This window comes from Nothobranchius furzeri, chromosome 18 (assembly GCF_043380555.1).
Source record: "Nothobranchius furzeri strain GRZ-AD chromosome 18, NfurGRZ-RIMD1, whole genome shotgun sequence".
Lineage (NCBI taxonomy): Eukaryota > Metazoa > Chordata > Actinopteri > Cyprinodontiformes > Nothobranchiidae > Nothobranchius > Nothobranchius furzeri.
In genome coordinates this window covers 30,993,342-31,014,464 of record NC_091758.1, presented here as the reverse complement: position 1 = coordinate 31,014,464, position 21,123 = coordinate 30,993,342, and the positions used below count along the sequence as shown (strand labels likewise).

The 21,123-nt window shown below is 41.5% G+C and overlaps 1 protein-coding gene across 7 annotated transcripts in view; it reads right to left on the bottom strand.

The window, feature by feature from the left end:
• Positions 1-2,523: 2,523 nt before the first annotated feature.
• The window catches only part of evla (Enah/Vasp-like a), a 50,039-nt gene continuing 31,439 nt past the window's right edge, over positions 2,524-21,123 (bottom strand). For 3 of the 7 annotated variants that reach the window (XM_015970026.3, XM_015970024.3, XM_015970021.3), the window contains exons 2-14: positions 15,103-15,271; positions 14,732-14,939; positions 10,534-10,591; positions 9,202-9,263; positions 7,455-8,336; positions 5,607-5,854; positions 5,422-5,537; positions 5,200-5,227; positions 5,002-5,044; positions 3,249-3,309; positions 3,022-3,079; positions 2,861-2,918; positions 2,524-2,784 (exon numbers count right to left, since the gene is read on the bottom strand). In XM_015970026.3, coding sequence (XP_015825512.1) covers positions 2,747-2,784; positions 2,861-2,918; positions 3,022-3,079; positions 3,249-3,309; positions 5,002-5,044; positions 5,200-5,227; positions 5,422-5,537; positions 5,607-5,854; positions 7,455-8,336; positions 9,202-9,263; positions 10,534-10,591; positions 14,732-14,939; positions 15,103-15,271 — 2,029 coding nt within the window. In that variant the 3' untranslated portion in view covers positions 2,524-2,746. Of the gene's footprint in view, positions 2,785-2,860; positions 2,919-3,021; positions 3,080-3,248; positions 3,310-5,001; positions 5,045-5,199; positions 5,228-5,421; positions 5,538-5,606; positions 5,855-7,454; positions 8,337-9,201; positions 9,264-10,533; positions 10,592-13,840; positions 14,016-14,731; positions 14,940-15,102; positions 15,272-21,123 lie in introns of those variants that run through there. The other 4 variants (XM_015970023.3, XM_015970022.3, XM_054741624.2 and 1 more) reach the window with 4 other exon arrangements.

Genomic DNA, 21,123 nt, shown 5'->3' with positions numbered 1-21,123 from the left:
CCCATAGTCACAAAAATCAGTATGATTATAGATTGCTGTGAAATTTACCATTTTAAAAATGAGTAAATCCAAAATTCAGATTTCAAATGATTTAGTTAAGGGGATAAAGTTATCCAAACCAAACTGGCCCCATGTGAAACAGTAACTGGTTATGATAATCTTGACATCTACTTCAAGCCTGTTTGGTAACTGGTAAAAAGCCTCATTTCATTGTGGATTAATTTTGTTCTACTTTACAGAAAGGTTTTAATTCAGCGACATCAGAGGGTTTCAGCACGCAGGACCTGTTTAAGGTCAAAGGTCAGACATTGTCCTTTGTGATTTTCCGCTAAACAGAATTCATAGTTCCATCATCAGTTACAAGTCGTCCAGGTTCTGAAGCAGCAAAGCATCCCCAGACCATGCCGCTACCACCACTGTGTCTGTCTGCTGTAGGATGTTCTCTATTGTTACACCAGACCTTCCAAAGGTTCCACCTTATCAGTTGGTTGAATATTTTCGCTTAAGTTTTCATTAAGATTTCTGAGTAAATGTGAGATGAGTTTTAGGAAATTGGCCTTGGAACTTTCCCACGGATGCGGTATCTGTCCCCCTATTTCTTTCTGACCTTTGACCTTAACCTGTGAAGCCTGCAGTACTTAATTGTCCTGGGTTCTGTTCTTATATTTCAGACTGTTGCTTTTTGAGATCCTTTAGCCTACTTCATGTCGTCAAACAGGTTATATTAAAATAATTTGTTAAAGTGACGATGGGTATTTTCTCTGGCAATAGGGGGCAGTACATACCTAAATCACTGCAAGCAAGCAGTTTTTGTGTTTGAGTAAGACCTTACCAACGGATGGCCATTAGGGTGAAAAATCAATGGGAGTGCAACTTTCAGCTAAATAAGCACACCAGACTCTCATCACTGGCAGCAAGTGAAGAGGTAAAAGTGTAAAACAATGTTTATCAATGTTTGTTTACAAATCAATAAATGCATTTTATCCTCACAGGCTCCCGTAGAAAGAAACACAGTGTCCATTATGGCGTCGCCCAGAGACTTGGAACCACTCCCATGTATTTTAGACCAGATTTTTATGATTAGATGTTATGAAGCCGCCAATATTTATCAACCACCGGGCATCATTAATTAATTTTCAACATTTTGATGGACATTTCCAGAGATTAACAGTAAAAACTACACATTGTCACTTTAAGTCAGGCAGTAATTAGGACTGGGTGTGGCAAGTGGAACAGAATTCTGCTCTGATTAATCAGTTCATTTGTGATTTAACACAGGAAGGGTTATTTTTTCTAAAGGAGCCATGTTGGTTTGAATAGCTTCTTTCCCTTAATCTCTTTAAAATCAGTTTTTGTCATTTCCTCAGATATGGCAGAAAAAGGCAAAAACAGGAGAAATCTGGAATGAGGCCCCAGTTTTGCTTTCCGACATGATTAAAATCAACATCTCACAAGTAAAAACCTTACAGAAACAAACCACTTTAATAAATGTACCACCATTTATATATTTTTATTTCAGTTTTTAATTGTTTTGAACCAAATAGAAAACAAATTCATAGAGACAGGGGTTTCATGCATACTTGAGAGGTTCACAAAGCATAGGATGACTAATAGATAATACATTGTTCCATATGAAGGTAAAACCAGGTGGCACGTTTACAGTTTTTAGCTTGTTTTCTGAATGAACCCCAAATTTCCATAACCTGACATATTTCAGTGAGTAGAGAGATGCTCTTTGCCTTGGATGATAGGGGTAAGAGGCAACTGAAGCTCGTGGTTTTCTATCTTCTCCGGAGAGAATAATGGGCCATTCCCATCTGTACCGGGTCGGCCCGGGCCGGGTAGCGTAGGTTGTTTACATATCTGGGTGGCCTGGTATTTTTCCGGGCCAACCAAGGCTCATTCTCAGCCCTCTTCTCGAGGGGGTCTGCTTCAGGCCGACCAGGGCCAACACACCCACTGCTGACAGCAAATTCACACCTTCCATTAGAGCAAGCCTCTGATTGGTGGGTAGAATCAGCCCACATGGGCTTAAGACAAGGATGTGTGGAATCAACCGGGCCAGGCTGGGGCCGACTGGGGCTACCCGGCCTGGGCCGACCCGGTACAGAAAGGAATGGCCCATTTGTCAGACGTAAAACACCAGGATGATTAGAAAAAAGTTCTGAAAAAAGCCTTTTGAGGGCAGGTGGGTCTGCTGCACCAGTGTGCCCCTGTTGTGCTTGTTACCATGAAACAGGGATCAACTCAAAAAAGCATTAATAGAAAATATAAAAGGATGACATTAAAAGTGTGCAAGATTCCTTTGTCCTTCTCTAATATCAATAAAATACTCACCAACAGCGTTATCATTATTATCACCACAGTTTTTAAATAATAAAACAGTAAAAACTTAGAAAACCAAAATATTTTCTTCTTAAGACGTGGACTTAATGGAGAACAAAAAGCTGCAACACTGGGCTGACTGAGTCTAGGTGCACAGAGAGGACCACGACACCGAACTCAGTATAAATGCCTGTTCATATCCACTTTTAGTTCATCCTCTAGTTCATCGCTCCTGCTTTCCCACAAAGCCCTGCGCTCTCGTTTGTGCTGTCCTGCAGACTTAAATGTTGGCACAACGTCTCTGCAACTTGTGGCATCGCGAGGGTCACAGAAACGTTGAGAGAACATTCCCCGGTCCTCGCGTCTGTGCATCCGCGTTTCCGTCCTCCACCAGCTCCTTCATCTGCACGCTCAGATGAGATTAGGATGTACTGATTCTGCCGATTTCGTGTCTAATGGCTGCGAGAAAAAATGGAAAACAGCTTTTTAAAAAAGTGGAAGAACAGGCTGTCGGCGCATGGAAAGCATTGCTTACCGTTAATGATTTCATCTTTGACCTTGTGCAACTCGCGTACGACTTCATCTAAAATTTCCTGCACCGCAAAAGCCAAGAATGACATAGTTAATGTTAAGTAAACTCAGCCGGGAGAAATAAACAATCTAATCTTAATTAGGTGATAAAATAAATGAACTGACCTGCTTCATTCTGTCAAATTCTGTGTCGGATTCACTGGTGCTGCCGATCGGTCTCACTCTAAAGGAAAACAAATTAGTTCCACATTAAAACACACAAAGTTTCTTCTACTTTACTCAACTTATTTTTCTGCTAGAGGGCATTTTATTGCAGACAGCACCAGAAACGCTGCATACATTTATTATTTAAGTTGCTAACTATTTTATTTTAAAACATTTCTTTTGCACACCTGGACACCAGTGAGGACTTGTCTGCAGAGTTGGATCGTTCCCACGGCTTCTTCACAGCATCTAGATCACAAAAAACCATATTCAATTAAACAAACGCCAACATGAAGAGAATAATTAAATATTTGCATGTTAACACACTGAAAAGGTTTTGTCACAGTGACTGCATGCAGCAGCATGTGGTCTTACAGGCAGATCAGGCACATATTTGGACTGTGACACACAGCTGGAGTCATGAGCAGCTCCAGCTGATTAGATCAAAGACAGAGGTGGACAACAATGTGCCTGCTTGTTGCTGTGATAAGCAAGATAAGCGCGTTCTACTATGAAATGTAAACTGGCAACGGTTTTATTTACTGAAATTAAAATAGACTGAAGAGAAAATATGTTAACGTGCCCATAGATTTCAGTTTCACGGCTAAAGTCAATTTAAAATCTTTAATTAGTCAAATAAACATGAATTTTATTTTAAAAAAATGAAAATTTAAAGAAAAGCTGCACTTTCAGACTACTACAGCTGCCCAAACTGCTTTCAGTCATCACTTGTCTGCTTTAATTTTCAATAAAATGTGGTTACTTTTTGTTTTAAAAAGCAAAATTTAGCTAAATCTATGCTTTGAAAGAGCAGCTAAGCCATCAGATGGCCACGTCTGTTATGTTTGAACAAGTTTATACTTAAAGGGAAATCATGGAAAATCCACATTTTTGGAGCTTTTTACCATGGAAAAAAAAAACAAAAACAAACAAACAAACAAAAAATAAACCCTGTATTTGGCTACATTCAAGAATTTTCCTGTTTCAAAATTTGAGTTTTATTTTGAAAATCCTAAAAAAGTGTCAGTGGAAACTAGTCCCTGCTAGCTCCTCTCCCAAAAGCTGCCTCTCCTGGCCAGCACAGGATATGCAACTTAGGTGGCTGGGGTCATGTAGCAGACTTGGTAGTCCAGTGGTTTGAGTGCCAGACTGGTCACTTACCATTGGACTACCAAGGCCAATGCAACAGCAGGCTGGCCTAAGATGTTGTTGTAGATGCGTTTTGTAGGAGGGCGGAGCTTCACTGAAACAAACCGTTTCATTAATAATTCAGGCTGATGAAAACATGTATTTTAGATAAATGACATCTCAACAGTGCCATTGGTAAAAAAAAAAAAAAAAAAAGAAAGAAAAAGCATGTTCTGGAGCCTTTAAAATCCTTTATGAATTCACAACTATTTCCCTCAATGGTGCAACAGTAGAAAAAAAAAGTTTAGTTTCTTTATTTACACTTTTTATAGGAAAGGTAAACAGTTTTTTTTAATCTGAGAAACACGACTGAACCTTTTGGAAAACTGATTTTTGTTACAATATGATTCAGTTCTGTTTATTTATATCACGCCAATTCATGTATGGAAACCCAACAGATGTAAGGAGACTTAGCAGATCGCATCAAATCACTGACTTGTTGTGTCTCCATACTAAGAAAGCACGTAGCGACAGTGGAGAGGAAAACTCTCCTTTAACAGGGAGAAACGTCCAACGGAACCTGGATCAGTAGGAGCAGCCATCTGACACGACTCGCTGGGGTTTGAGAAGAAGAAGCAGATACACTAAACAATAACCAGTTTAGCTAGTTGTAGTACTTTCTATGTTAGAGAAAGACAAATGCCCTACAACTTTATTTATCAAATTTGGTTTTATTTTTACTATTATATAGGAGCCCTGTGAAGATTTACGCAGGTCTCCATGCACCAACTGAGATGCATCAAAATCGTGTACCTGTTGAGTTCTGTTGTCCAGCTCCCCGACCACTCGAATCATCCTGCAAAACAGTCACCTTGATTTATACGATGAAGAAAACTCATTTTACTAATTTTAATATTTCCACACATTGACAAACACACACACACAAAAAAAACCCCGCGGTAAATGAAGAGATTTATGCATTTATGTCCTCTGTAAAAAGGCAGAACTTACTTCATCAGGTTTCTCTGAAGCTTTCCGTCTGAAGAAGAGAAGAAAATAAGAAGAGTTTAGGAGAGGTGGATCAAATATTAATAGACAACTCTTTGCCTTTTCAGATAAATAATAGAACCAGGAAGCATTGTATTCAAACAAATTTATCTTTCACCAACTTAATAGTTGTGCATGCATGTGTGTGTGCGTGTGTGAGCGTGCACACATGTAAATGTTTTTTACCTGCGAGCTAGCAAGGCATTCATCTCCTGCATCAGTCCCTCCCCACCTCCGCCGCTCCCCCCACTCGACCGGTTGGAGTCACTTTTCCCTCCAGACCCGGGAGGGCTGCTCTCGTCCTGCAGAACAGAGTGACTCGGGTTTGAACTGAGCAGCCAAATGGACCAGAGACTGGATCAGCTGCTCACCCTGTGAACTTTACGTAGCTTGGCTCCAGCCAGAGCAGCAGCCAGTCCTGAGGGCTGCACACCAGGTGGGCCTCCAGGAGGCCCACCTCCAGTGGGCAGGGGAGGGGGCATGGGTGGAGGAACTGCCATCGGGGGCGGTGGTCCCGGCGGAGGTGGTGGAGCTGGAGGACCAGCCATGGGAGCTGGGGCTGCAGCTGGAGGAGGGGCCACAGAAAGCACAGATGGGTGACCTGCAGAAACAGGACCGCCTGGGACGGGCCGCGTTAGAGCTCTGTTACTGGGTCGGTGGGTTGAGTTGCATCATTTGTATTTCTTGGAAGGTTGTGTGATGACTTAAATCAAATTCAATCTAAATATATTAAATACTTAACACATAATTAAGAACTGCAGGACACTGGGAATCACAGTAAGAGATGCAGCTTGAATAGAAAACTGCAGTTTGTTACAAGTAAAAATAACATAATTAACTTTTTTCTTAGGTTTTACAAAAAAAATAAAATAAATAAAACTGATGTGAAAAAGGTTTTATTTAGTGCATGCCTCCTGTCCCTGCAAGCTCTTGTCCTTTTTTTTTTTTGTACATTTTTGTTTCAATTTGCTAAGAATTGTGATTAAAAAATTTAAAAAACAAACCTAAAATACAAAAAAAGCTACTTCTATGTCTGATTTCTCAGAACTTTTATCTTGTAAATCACCTAAATGTGTTTAGAGGTGATTTTTCTTTATCAACCTTGGCCTAGAGGTAGATTGTCTGCCTTGGGACCGGAAAATCAGGGTTCAAATCCTGCTCGACACTCAGCACTGGATTGGGGGGTTAAACCACCAATCAGTTCCTGAGCACACCCACGGGTTGGGTCACATGCAGAGATGTGTGTGTGGTGACTACGGGACTTTAACTTTCTACAGCTTTGTCTTCTTTTAGAGTGTTTATCAAAAAAGACAACTAAATAATTTCAGATCAGATTTGTGTGCAGCTGCTTTAAACGCTACGTGTATCACAACAACTTTAAATCTTACATTAAAACTTCACTGTAAAAAAAAAAAGTCCAGTGAACTTAAAAAAGTAAAGCAACCAGTTGCAATACAATTTTAAGTTCAGTCAACGTTTTAGGTGCTTGCTTTTCTGTATTAACTTAACATTTTGCAAGCTAAAACATTCAACTGACTTAAAACTTTAAATTCTCCAAACAAATTGCAAGTTGGATTTTTAACAGTGTTTTATTTGCGCTTTAAATGAGCAAAAACAAAGAAAAATCAGCTAATCAGTTCTATAAAGTTTATTTTCTTTGTAGAGGTTAGGTTTTACGCTGAAGAACTTCCTTCTTAAAACACAAAATAGTTTGTTTTGTGGCATGAAAAATGTAAAATTATGTTTTTTAACAGAAACCAAAAACACGGTGGAAACTTATTAAGGTGAAAAACGATTTCAGCAGACGGTCCGTGATTAAATAAGCTGCTGACACAAAACTGGTTCAGCTGAAAATCTACAGATCAGGAGAAACCAGTTTAACCAATAAAAGGTTTCCTAGGCTTTCTGAGCTTAAGTTTCACAAACAACTTTTCGGATGTTGCCTAAGACAGACGACCGGACCGTTTTCCTGGTTCTCGCCCTGAATCTCTGATGGGGGTTGCAGCCCGGGTGTGGGAGAACTGAGGGCGTGTGCAGCCTTTGAGTTCTTATTTACAGCAGGTGACACATTTATTTCTTTATGTGCTGAGCGGTGAAGGTGTGGTGCATTCATGAGAAGCTAGAAACAGTCCTGTGTACAAACCATAGGTACAAACCCAACACATGTAGCCTCCCTCTGCTGAGAGACTACCTCCTCCTCTCTCCTCCTCTATACTTACTGCTGCTGGCCACGGGGGCCTGCTGGGGAACGGGGGAGGGGCTCTTCTTGGGAGAGCCCCCGTCAGAGACGGCGGTGTAAGAGGGGGGCGAGGAGGAGGAGGATGAAGTGGTGGAGGGGGTCAGGGCCTGCTGTTGCTGCTGTTGATGCTGCTGAGGGTGAAAGGTGGACTGGTTCTGGGGCTGGTGGCTGGGGGCGGGGCCTGTCTGACCTATCAGAGGAGGCAGCGGGATGGACTCGCAGTACTGCGGGGTGAGTGGAAGATGCTGAGAGTGAGGAGAGTAGGAATCGTCTGGCTGTCCGTTGGCGTGAGGGTGGGGGTACTGGTGAGGGCCCGTCACAGCGCCTGAATCCAGAGGTGGGGGCTTCATCCTAGTGCTCACAGGCGGGAGGGAGTGAGCTACCGGGAGGGCTGGTTGTGGAGGCAAAACTTGCTTTACAGGCATGGCCATCATTACTGGTGGGGAGGAGGATGGGGGGCACTGGGCGTACATTTGCTGCAAGTGGGAGGCAGACCAGGTGCCGTGTTTAGGGGGGAGCATGATGTCTTGTTGCTGCTGGTGCTGGTGAAGGTGGCGGACCGCCGTGGGAGGAGACAGGGGTATCTGACGGACCTGTCGGCCCTGGGTGTTCACTCCCGCCTGGACTGGGGAAAAGGCTGAGGCGAGCGAGGTGGAGAGCTGAGAGGAGAGCTGGGCCTTGTCCCTAGCAGCCCCCACCTCTTTCTCCTGAGAGGGAGACATGGAGGAGGGAGGAGAGGAGGAGGAGGAGGCCACGCGGACATAGGAGGGTGGCAAAGTGTTAGCTCTGAACTGTCTGTACTCAGGAGGGGTGTCTGGGTGGACGGGAGGGTTGGACACTTTATATTGGAGAGTGGAAACGACTGTGACGGGCAGAGAGAGAGAGAGAGAGAGAGAGAGAGAGAGAGAGAGAGAGAGAGAGAGAGAGAGAGAGAGAGAGGGGGGAGAGGGAGACAGAGAGAGGAGGAGATGCAGACGAAGGAGGGTAACAAACAAAAGAAAACAGAAAAGAGAAAAACGTGAGAAGAATGAAAAGCAACTGAACAATTCAAGCAAGTAACGATGAGAAAAATCAGGAGCAATCCAAAAAACAAGCCAACTGCAAATAAGAAAGAATCAAAAACATCATAAACAGAACAAGCAGCAGAATGCAACATGACTGAGCCATGACCAGAAAGCATGTGGCACACCCCCCTCCCCAACAGTAGCTGGAAGAAAGAGATGGCGGTAGAGCATGTTGCAGGGATGGGACCGGGAGGGGGGGGGGGGGGGGGGGGGGGGGGGGGGGGCTGATTTAACATCAGGGACAGGGGAGGATGTTTTAATTCTGTGTGTGTTTAAAAAGCAGACTTGAACATTTATATGTGTGCATGGATAAAAAGGCATAAAGACCGGGCAGAAAAAAGTAAAACAAACCACAGCGGTGAGGGGGGAGGAGTCTGTTGCATCAAGGAATTTCTGGTATTTGGTGAAGTCAACCGTTTGCCTGACCTGGTAATGTTAACTTCCCTCATCAAACAAAACGCTGAGCAAATATGAATGTGCTTCTGCCAAGACTGGTTATTGATGGATGGATGTTTAGCTTTGTAGGGGATGTTTGCGTAGCTAGGATCAGAGTCTTCAATGGTCCACAGAGGGTGTGTGTGTGTGTGTGTGTGTGTTAGAGTGTGAGGCAGGGAGGGTGAATGTTTATACAGCGGGGTGTGGGTGTGTTTGTTCAAACCTCACCTGATCCTGATGTCCGTCGCTCTCTCTCCTTGTGCGCCTGCATTTGATGCTGCTCCATCATCCTATCAAGTGCAAGGATGTCACTGCTCTGAAATCAGGCCTACAGTGTCTACATTCACATGGTTTCTGTGGTTGGGTTGAATGATCCCTTTAAATAAAGTGTTTAATGGAAGTTCTTTGGTATTTGGCACAAAACCAGTTGGCTTTTCGTTGGTTAGCAGACACAAAGTGATCGAGCAAGTCAAGCTCTGGTGGATGAGATGACCTCGACGACTTTATTACGACACAAAGATCAAAGTCCAAAACAAGCTTCTTCTGACTTGACTCTGATTTGGTGTCATTTGTTAAATATCTGAAGGAGCAAGACACATTATAAATTTAGCGGTTTATTAATTGAAGTAACGGGGTCTCGTTAGCTTGTGGGAGATCCACACACAACCACAACAGCTTGGCTCCTCCTCCTCGTGCCGTCATCGGCCACACACAGCTGTGGGACAGCCAACCGTGCATGCTTGCAGATTAATCCTGGAGGTAATCCATGATGAAGCCACTCTGTGGGGAAGAGCGTCGCCTTTTCGGAGGACAGAGTTTGGTCATGGAGTGTGGAGAAATGGGAATGCCACGGAGTGCTGAGTCTTATCTCCGTACCTCGTTGGGTTGTTCGATCTTACTGTCTCCTCCTAAACCATACCAATCAGAACACCGTTCTCCTGATCTTCTCCACACTGTGATCTGATAATCAATCTGCTGTAGCCAGAATCTGGATTGTTGTATATACATATATATATATATATATATATATATATATATATATATATATATATATATATATATATATATATATATGTATATATATATATATATATATATATATATATATATATATACATATATATATATATATATATATATATATATATATATATATATATATATATATGCTTTTGCCCCGCAGACTTTAGTCATCCAATCCAATAAATGATACCACACAAGACTCAATAACGTAGAGATTTGCCAAGGTTTTAAGTGAAGTCTGAAACCTTTGTCCTTTTGCATGTACCGTTCTGTCTATATTGACTTAATAAATGTTTAATTTTGTTCAAATGTTGATTCAACATCCATTAAATCAGATGGAGGTATTAATCTGACTCTGACTCATTTAGCAAGCGCTAACTACACTCTTCAGCAGAAACCTATAACAACTGGTTATTCCCATCCTCCAAAGGCTGATAAAAATGGAAAGAAAGAGGCTTTTAATGTAAATATATATTTAAAATAATTACTCAATGTATTAAATCCTGGTTTATTATTTCTCTCGTGCTTTAGTCGTACCTCCTCTGTGCTTCACCTTCTTCTGAGGAGGGCCCATTTTGGCGCTGAACTACTGGACCTGCAAGATGAAAAGAAAAAAAAGAAAAAGCAAAAAAATAAAAATAAAAAACTTGATAATAAATAAACATAAAGACAATAAGAGGTGTGGGAAAATTGAAGGACTCTCCAACACACAGTGGTGCCCTCAGAATATTTTGTTAGGGGGTCCAGTGAAAATTTTAGGGTGGGACACCAAGTTGGTGGTTGGTTCTTTAAAAAAAATGCATCAAACTTATTTACCTTAAATTTGAGAAACATTTCAGCATAAAACTATTTCAGTTGTTTCAATTATTTTTCTTTTAATATTTGCTGTTTTAGCATTTTAGAACACTTTAATTCACCTGTTGACGTCTCAACAAAAGCATCCACAAAAACTATTGATATTTATACTTCTTTCTGAAAACAGTGAGCAGTAGCAATATATGTTGGATGACTATTTTTTTCGTTATTAATTATAGATTTATTATTAATTTATTAGATTTTATAGTATGCCAGTTTGCTCAAAGACAGATGGAGATAGGCACCAGCCCCCTCACGACCCTACGTGGATAAGTGGGTAAAGAAAATGGTTTTACAGTCATGTCCTTATTAAAGAAGATACATGTGAACACGAACAGAGTTTATTAAAAATGATGGAGGTCTTTCCTGAGGGGGCCATTTGGGTGGCATGCAGTTTTCCAGGGGAGCCTTTGCCACCCCTTGGGGCCGCCACTGCCACTTCACAGTTTGAAACCTGCCAACAGTTGTTTTAAAGTATGTCTTGCTCAACATGCAACAGTAAGTGATCCTGAAACTGATTCATAGAAGAAAATAAGTTAAAAAAAATTAATGTGGGAAGAGAAGTTGCCTAAGCAGCTGGAATCATGTGAAATAATGTGACTTTGGCTCAAAGCAGTTTGTAGAGCAGATTGTTCTCCAAGCTGCCAGCCATGGAACTTTAGCCTTGGCACAGGGAGTCAAAAAGCCTGAAATCTAGAGAAAACACCAGGAAAACCCAAGATTCTGCTAGTTAAACGAAGACGGTGTCAAATGTTTGAGTGAGGAAAGTGTCACATTATATGCTTGGTTCCTCTCTCTCTCTCTCTCTCTCTCTCTCTCTCTCTCTCTCTCTCTCTCTCTCTCTCTCTCACACGCACGCACGCACACACACACAAATCTGGGGTGGTTATTAAGAGCACTCATCACGTATCGCTAGAATACCGGTCATTAAACTCTTACACCCACTGTGACATCAGTGTCACACGTGTGCTGATATTTCTGTTCGCTGTGTCTGGGGTGATGAGAGCAGCAGGGGGTGGGGCAATACGGGCAGCAGGGAGGGGCAATAAGGGTCAATAGCAGACACCATCCTATGTAACCTTTTGTCATTAAGAGCTTCTGCTTTTACTTTTCTGCCAAAATGTCTGATATGACATAAATTTTAAATATATTTGATGTAATTTTTGGTAAAAATCTAAGGAAATCATTTTTTATAAAACAGCTAAAATTAAAGAAAATGTAACAACGACTTTTTTCAACACATCAATATTAGAAACTTTTTTGTGTTGTTTTGTGTTCAGATCTAATTTATCGTATTACAGCTGCATCTTCAGCCACAAATACTGGAAATCCCTGCTACAATGTTTTAGTCTAAATCGTTTCCACATAGAGATCAATAAACAGGTTGTAAACTATCGCCTTGCTTCTCAAGCAATACTGATCCAGTACTGTTCACGTCCTACCCACAATGCATTGCAGAAATCTCAGCCTAGTCAAGAGATCAATACTAAACAGCCTGAGTGTTAAATTTAGAAAAATGAATTAAATAATGTCTCTAAAAGACCAGAAGGTAAGTATATTCATCAAGTTCAAAATGTTGCTGCCAAATAAATTCATATCGACTCAATGTCCTGAATCCAGCTGGGAAACATAATTCTGACCATTTAAAACAGACATTCTTGACAAATTAAAGACATTTTCCCAGAAATCTTTAAAAACATTTTTAAAACAATTTAACCTTAAAAGTGACAATATTCAAAACTATAAAGTACTAGTTTAATTTGTATTTGTCCATAACTCCTGTTACGGTGTTAGATCAGTGTTTATATCACTGGTGGGTTTCTGTCAACGAAAGATGCAAAGAAAAAAAAACCATGATGCTTCTAAAGTGCCTTGTTTCCTTGATCTCCACAATCTTCCTGTCAGCTCGCACCAATTATCTGTTCTAGTGGCAAAGAATCAAACAAGGCAGAAAAAATCCTTCTTCCAGCTGAGCCTAATTTTAGAAAACCCACAGTCCTGATAACATCTCAGACGTGACAGAAAGAGTCTAACACGACGTGAACGGACAGAAATCTTTTCTGATTATTTAAAAAAGAGGCAAAAACATCTTTGTTACATGAAACCCGATAAAATCTACTAGACTCAAAACAAACCCTCAGCAGCTGTTAATGATTAAGATGTGAAAAGCATTATTCATACTTCTGTGCTTCTATGTGTTTATTTATGTGTGTGTGTGTGTGTTTCTACTGCACACAACATGTGCAGGATACGGGCTGTTGCCATGGTGAAGGAAGCTGAGGCGACTGGGCCTGATATCACTTTTAAGTATTTTGCCGATTCCCAGAAACCAAAATAGGTGTGTGTGTGTGTGTGTGTGTGTGTGTGTGTGTGTGTGTGTGTGTGTGAGAGTGATGCATATCTGTGACAGAAGAACAGTTAATAATTTTCATTCTCACTTGATTCTCTCCCCTGAACCACGCCTGAAAGTGAATGATTAAAAAGTATTGTCTATGACAAGTCAGACAGTAACAGGCAGACATGATTACTGTTATTTTTCCATAATAAACTGTAATTCTCTAACAATCATCAAGCTATTAAAGAATCCAGCAAGCTTTGGTGGGAATGACATCAGCTCCCCTTTACAGACAGCCAAACATGTTCTTCATCCTCTTTTATAAGAAATGTTTAACCTCAGATGTTATGTCAGATTAACAACGCTGTTTAAAATGAACCCATATCTCGACTACGTGAACGTAAAAAACACAGCTGTTGTTGCAAGATAACCTTGAGATTAGAGTGTGTCGATAAACTGGATTAAATATAAGGATCAACTCTGCAAATACTCTTATCTTTGTACCTTGTGCGAAGAAGTGAACTCTTCCACTTGAATGTAAAATAAGTAAGAATAAAGGGAAGACATCAGCATAAAGAGCTCTAAATGCAAAAATGTCACCTCCTGACAGTTCCTGGTAACTCATGAGGGTCTGTGCTGCAGCAGCACACTTACTCAGGAGGATGATGGCTGAGGAGATCCGTCTGAGGTCACCAGGAGGAACCTCAAGAGTCAGCATGATGAGGAAATGTTCCTAATTCCAACAAGCTACTGACAACGCGCTCTACTGGTTTCTGCTCTCAACAAGAAATAACTCTGCAGATGTGAAAGTGATAAGATGCCACAAACGTTCCTGCAGGAGCGTGTTGGGCTTCGACATTCAGGCTCCATGAGGGATATTTTAGCAGCTGAAGAGAGGGTCACAAGGATGGGATGGAATGACACTGCAGTTAAACGTGGATATTTTCTCACACATGCACGCACACACACACACACACACACACACACACACACACACACACACACACACACACACACACACACACACACACACACACACACACACACACACACACACACCAAACATATAAGGAGCTTGTAACCAGAGATGCACAACACACCGATCACATAATAAAACATGAATACAATCATTTGTGCAGACCCTCTGCTTTACTTTTATAGATGATTTAATTCACCAGAACTAACGTGATAAATAACAATTAAAATTCAAAAATTGCTTGATTAATATCATATTGCATGTTAAAAAATAAACATCGCTGCTGATTATGTTGGAGAGCAGAGCAGAATAGCAACCAGCAGGAGGCGGTAGAGCTCAGTTTACGACACCAGTAGGTTTCAGCTCTGCAGTGTCGTTAAAATATGAACTATCAGCATTTTTTGATGTGTTAAAGAGGTCACTAAACTTTTTTACTGATTATAAATTATGTGCATTTGACATGAATAGAAAAATATTTAAAGTAATCCCTTCAGCAGCAGTTATTTCAAAAACACTTGTTTTTAGTGACTCCATCATCTACCTGTATTTTGTACTTACTAAAAACAAACCTGACTTGTGCGGTGACAGATCTTTACCTCCACTGTCGGGCGAGCTGAGGACATTGAGGGCAAACAGCATGGCGTTGGAGAAGGTGGTGGCCTCCTCCTTACTGGCAAAGTTCAGCCCATATACCTGGCGAGCGTCACGCCACTGGTGGAAGGTCGGGGTGGCCTGGTTGTACTTCAGGCCCTTCACTATAGAGTAGTTGATCACTACCTATCAGGATGAGAACAAAGGTTGTTTCTCTGATGATGTGGGTGAAGATTTCATAATTAAAATAACTGGAAGCTCCTTAAATAAAGTTTTTTTTAATTCAAACTTTCCTAATCTCAAGGAAAAGCACCAGAATTCCTGTTTAATCCCAGTGATTCCCTCCCACCTGCTGGTCCTGCAGCTTGACGCCCACCACTCTGAAGGTGTTGTTGGCAGTGTTGTGGTAGATGTTAATGCGGCTGAAGCCCTGCTGGCCCGGCTTGATGGGCACCCATTTCTTACTGGCGTCGTCGTAGACCATGACAGAGGCCCGCGCCTGGCAGATGCTCTGTTCACTGGTGGGAGGAAGAGGAGACAAGGCTCCAGATTAATTCTGTCCATTTCAAAGCATTTCTTTTATTTCTGTTGGCACAAAGCAGAAACATGAAACTCAGGCTTGCTCAGATTCTTGCTTTTGGAGCGAACGCGTGTCAATAAAACTCAGCTGTCAAGTCGGGTCATACTGAGGCCTACAGCTTAACCCTGACATTTTAAATTCCCCACACAGCTTCGAACATACCAGAGATACAAAAATCTAAACGAAACAATCGCAACGGCGGACTGTCCCTTTAAGAGTCACATGTAATGATTAGAAAGTTGAGGGTGAGCTGCCATTTTTAAAATCTGTAATCAGACCAAACCCTGGAAAATCCCAGTTTGTGTTGTGGTGCAGCAGCATTAAGCAGTGTGTGGAGGCCTCGGCACAGAGTGGTGTGTGTGTGGTGTGTGGGACAATGGCACTGTGTGTTAAAAACACAAGTGTTTGATCAGAAAGCAGCTGGAGAACCAGTGATATAAAACACTCATTTTAGAGTTTTTCTTATCAATAATGATAAAAAAAAAATCTGAATAAATCCAACATTTTAAACACGAGACGAGACTGGAAATGGTTCAATACCTCTCAAGGTTTTACTTTTAACACCTCAGCACCCCAAAAACAACTGAAGAGCTCTTATTTTATAGTAAAGGCTCTGAAATGTGTATCAGACGCAGAATTCCCAGATGCCGTACTGGGAATATTGTCCTTTGTTGCTGACAACGCATCCCGCCCTACACCAGAAACCACCAAGGAAAGGCCCGAGGATCAAGGCTAAGGGTTCAAGGTTTTATAATTCCCCGCATCTCCTTGTGATCATTTCCAGGATGTGTCAGAATCTCAGCGTCACAACCCGCAAAAACCTGAAACAATCAGATTTTATTTCCTGCTCAAAAGTGAAACATTTTATTTTTAATTACAATCGACCTATGCATTCCTGTTTTTTGCTTTAACTATAGGTTGCTTTAGTTCCACTCTACCCTTATATATTTTGACAGTTTGATGCTTTCCTCTTTTAATCAGATCATTTTTATGTCTAACAGTTTCACATTGTTGCACAATGGAAAAAAAAATTATGCAAAGTGGAGCCAAACTTTGGCCAGGACTCCACTGAAATATTGGTTTTTAATCTCAATGGGTCCTTCCTGGTTAAAAAAAGAATAAACAAATAAATTAAATAAAAAAAAACTGTTCAGAAGAAGTTCTTAGTCCAGTGTCGTCCGATACTGGTCACTATCTTGCATGTTTCAGATCTAAACGTTTAAAATTAGCCCGTAATTTTATTCAGGTTTGTTGAAAGCAAAATACAATTGGTCTTATTTAAAGATGGGGTTAACTCTGACCCTAATCCCACCTGCAGATAACCCCAAGTTGAGGGCTAAAACTGATCAAACATTCCTTTGCCAAGTAAGTAAAGTTGATTTTCTTGTTAAAAAAGAAAGAAAAATCTCAAATATTTGCCACACGTTAAGCAAAAGCTCACATATAACTTTGTTTACAGCCATCAGTGTTCAGTTCATCTGATAAGCACTCCCACCAAGCTGCAAACGCGTCCCCATAAAGAGGGAAAATTCCTGAAATTTGCTACGAATTTGTTCAGTGTATTCTTTAGAAACCAGTAAATCATTAGGTGATGTGCAGCTGCATGAAAAACTTAACATACATGCAAAAATAAACTTTTTTGCAGCGTTTGTTTTGGCCTAAAGTTATGAAAGCAACTGCAGAACCAAAATGCCAACAAGTGAAAAATCTGCTCCCTTCTCTGACAACCTTTGCGTGCAGCTCTGCAGGAGGACAGCATGATACCTGAGAGACCTCCCCAGTGGGAAACCTTAATGCAGAAAATAACAAACACACTTCAGAACCATCACAATCACGTTTAGTAAGGTTTTTTCCCTCTTACGTTCTTTCTAATAATGTTTCAGTGAGTCTTTAATGCTGGTTTGACGACATTTAGTTAATCAGAAACAATAATGTCGTGGACCAGCTGAGGATATCACAAGTGGGAAGGCTGGAAAATATTCCTCACCAATGGGATGAACAGGAACTCCAAAACCAAAACAAACACTTCATCTGATGCAAAGTGGCATCCTCTGAAAAACAGATTTCCTGTAAAAGATGGGACGTAAACAAAGTATTTGTAGGAAGTATTCTTCATTTCTGTCTGCAAGCTGCAGAGGATCCTGCTGGAAAACCAAAACAATGTGGGATGGCTCCAGACGTCATGTTTCCTGCCTCTCTGAATGAGTTTAACAGAGTCTCTAATCACGTAAAGTACACTTCTCCCCACTTCAGAGATCCGACAGACCACCAGAGTCTCACTGGGAATACAAAGAATGGAGAAGAAGGAGGATGCATCTCTCCTTACAAAAACAGGCCCTATTTCTGGAGAAGTTTGGGCCAGAGGGCTGGACGCCCCCCAAGCTCCACGATAAAGGTTTTGGTTCTCTTTGAGAAGTAGAGATAAAGTTCCTACTTGGTACCAGAATGGTGCTTCACATGACAGGCAGACAAAAGAAAATACATTTTTGATAGAGTGATACAAGTTGGTGGTTCAGATCCGAATACATCAACCAGAAGGATGCAGCAGCAGCATGATGGACGCTTAGCTATGATTGCTTTTAGAATAGATTAGATCAGCATATCCAAGCTAGAATCAATATTCAGGTAAAGGTGCAAAAAGAACAATTAAAGACCAACAGAAACCATTTTTGACTTTTTTATGGTACGTGATCGGCCACTCTGAAATGGCTCGGGCTTGGGTTAGGATGCCTTCTGAACGCCTCATTGGTGAGGTTTTCTGGGCCCGTCCAACCGGGAGGAGGCCTAAAGGAAGACCCAGGACACGCTATCTTTCAACTGGCCAGGAAACGCCTGGGGAGTCCCCCGGAGGAGCTGGCCCAAGTGGCTGGGGGAGAGAAGTCTGGGCCTCTGCTTAGGCTGCTGCCCCTGTGACCCGACCCCTGATAAGCGGAAGAAAATAATTGGATGAATAGTCTTCTACCCTATTTTCTACATTAGCTGCCGATAGGAAATAAACAGTGTATATATATATATACACTCACCTAAAGGATTATTAGGAACACCTGTTCAACTTCTCCGTAATGCAATTATCTAATCAACCAATCACAAGGCAGTTGCTTCAATGCACTTAGGGGTGTGGTCCTGGTCAAGACAATCTCCTGAACTCCAAACTGAAGGTCAGAATGGGAAAGAAAGGTTATTTAAGCTATTTTGAGAGTGGCATGGCTGTTGGTGCCAGACGGGTCTGAGTATTTCACAATCTGCTCAGTACCTGAGATTTTCACCCACGACCATTTCTAGGGTTAACAAAGAATGGTGTGAAAAGGGAAAAGCATCCAGTATGCGGCAGTCCTGTGGGCGAAAATGCCTTGCTGGTGCTAGAGGTCAGAGGAGAATGGGCCGACTGATTCAAGCTGATAGAAGAGCAACTTTGACTGAAATAACCAGTCGTTACAACCGAGGAATGCAGCAAAGCTTTTGTGATGCCACAACACACAACCTTGAGGCGGATGGGCTACAACAGCAGAAGACCCCACCGGGTACCACTCATCCCCACTACAAATAGGAAAAAGAGGCTACAATTTGCACGAGCTCACCAACGTTGGGACAGTTGAAGACTGGAAAAAATGTTGCCTGATCTGATGAGTCTCAGTTTCTGTTGAGACATTCAAATGGTAGAGTCAGAATTTGGCGTAAACACAATGAGAACATGGATCCATCATGCCTTGCTACCACTGTGCAGGCTGGTGGTGGTGGTGTCATGGTGTGGGAGATATTTTCTTGGCACTCTTTAGGCCCTTTAGTGCCAACTGGGCATGGTTTAAATGCCACGGTCTACCTAAGCATTGTTTCTGACCATGTCCACCCCTTCATGACCACCATGTACCCATCCTCTGATGGCTACTTCCAGCAGGATAATGCACCATGTCATGAAGCTCGAACCATTTCCCACAAATCTCCATCAACTGCAAGATGCTATCCTATCAATATGGGCCAACATGTCTAAAGACTGCTTTCAGCACCTTGTTGAATCAGTACCACATAGAATTAAGGAAGTTCTGAAGGCAAAAGGGGGTCAAACACCGTATTAGTATGGTGTTCCTAATAATCCTTTAGGTGAGTGTATACATATATATATATATATATGTATATATATATATATATATATATATATATATATATATATATATATATATATATATATGTATATATATATATTTATTTACATTTATAAAGAGAGTTGTATAGCATATGTGTTGCCCATCTATAAGAATAATCTCATATTTTACCGACTAGGCAGATTCTTTTTGGTGGAAGCTGAATTAAATTAAGCTAAATGCAACCTGAGAATATTTGGAGGGAAAAAGGAGAAAATAACCGAGAGAAAAACAAGAGCATAGAGGATATGAAGGCTTCTGCCGCTCTGAGCACTTCCTCATGTCAAATAAGCCTCAAAGCGAGAACTGAAAAGGAGGCCACATTCCCAGGCTTTTGAATTAAGTAAAGCACTTCTCTGCACACATGGTTGGACATATGTGCCTCCTCCATCCCATCCTCCTGCAACACAAATCCCTTACATACACAGTCAGTGTGTCCGAGCTGCTCCTCCCAGAACAGATCAGTCCATTAGCAGAAATCTCAGCGCCTCAAGTGGACTGAGCTCTTAAGATCAAGCACACAAAAGGAAACTCAGTTTATGTCGATGTGGAGCAGCTTTATAATAATAATAATAATAATAATAATGCATTGAACTTACATAGCACTTTTCTAGACACCCAAAGACGCTTTCACACACTCTCACATTCACACACTGCTAGTGATGGTAAGCTGCTTGTAGTCACAGCCCCCCTGGGGAGGTCTGACAGAGGCGAGGCTTCCATTTGGCGCCGTCGGCCCCTCTGACCACCACTAACACAGGCAAGTTGGGTGAAGTGTCTTGCCCAAGGACGCAACAGCAGGATACCCCTGGCGGGAGCTGGAATCAAACCCATGACCCTCAGATTGAGAGGCAATCCGCTCTACCACCTGAGCTACTGCTGCCCCAGATTCAATCCCTGGTTGTTCTGCTTTTGAAGAGTTTCCAGCAGGAACTAGAGGAGACGGTTGCAGCGAGGTGTCCTCTCTAGGGCTTCTGCAGATGTGGGAGTTTATTGTTGGTGGGTTAGGGTTAGTGAGCATCAGTGAGTGACATCAGTGAGCTGCAGCCGTCTCTGTTATCCAGCTTGTTCAGTAAAAAACTGAACAAAGAATCCTTAAAGTTTGTTATTTCCCCTCATAATTAGGCTGCAGGAATAAAAATGGATTTTTGGGGAATTATCCTTTTTTATGAAAGCAGAAATGCAATGAAGGTAATTAAACTGGAATTCAGCAGAATCGGATGCAATTGCTTAGCATAAACAACGTGCTTCCACATGAAACTCCTCTTTGTGAGTCAGACTCCCAATAAATAACATTCACCCAAAGTGGCACACTAAACAAACTCAGATGTGATTCAATACACGCATAACTGCACCTTTGGCTTCATAAACTGGTACTAATTCTGAAGAACGGGATTTAATTTCTAATTTTACTGATCGTTTTGCCCTGACACATGCTTTAAATCCAATTGTTGCAGCTCTAAAATTCCTTGTGCAATGTTAGAGGCTGAATTATGAAACACACTAATCCCCGTGTGCATTTGTGTGTATTTAGTACACCAACAACCCAGGCAGTGTGACAAAAATAAGGCAGTGCAGTCTGATACTTCTATTTATTGAAGAAATTCCCAGGAAATTCTGTGTTGAATTGAGGCAATGTGCTTAAAATGAG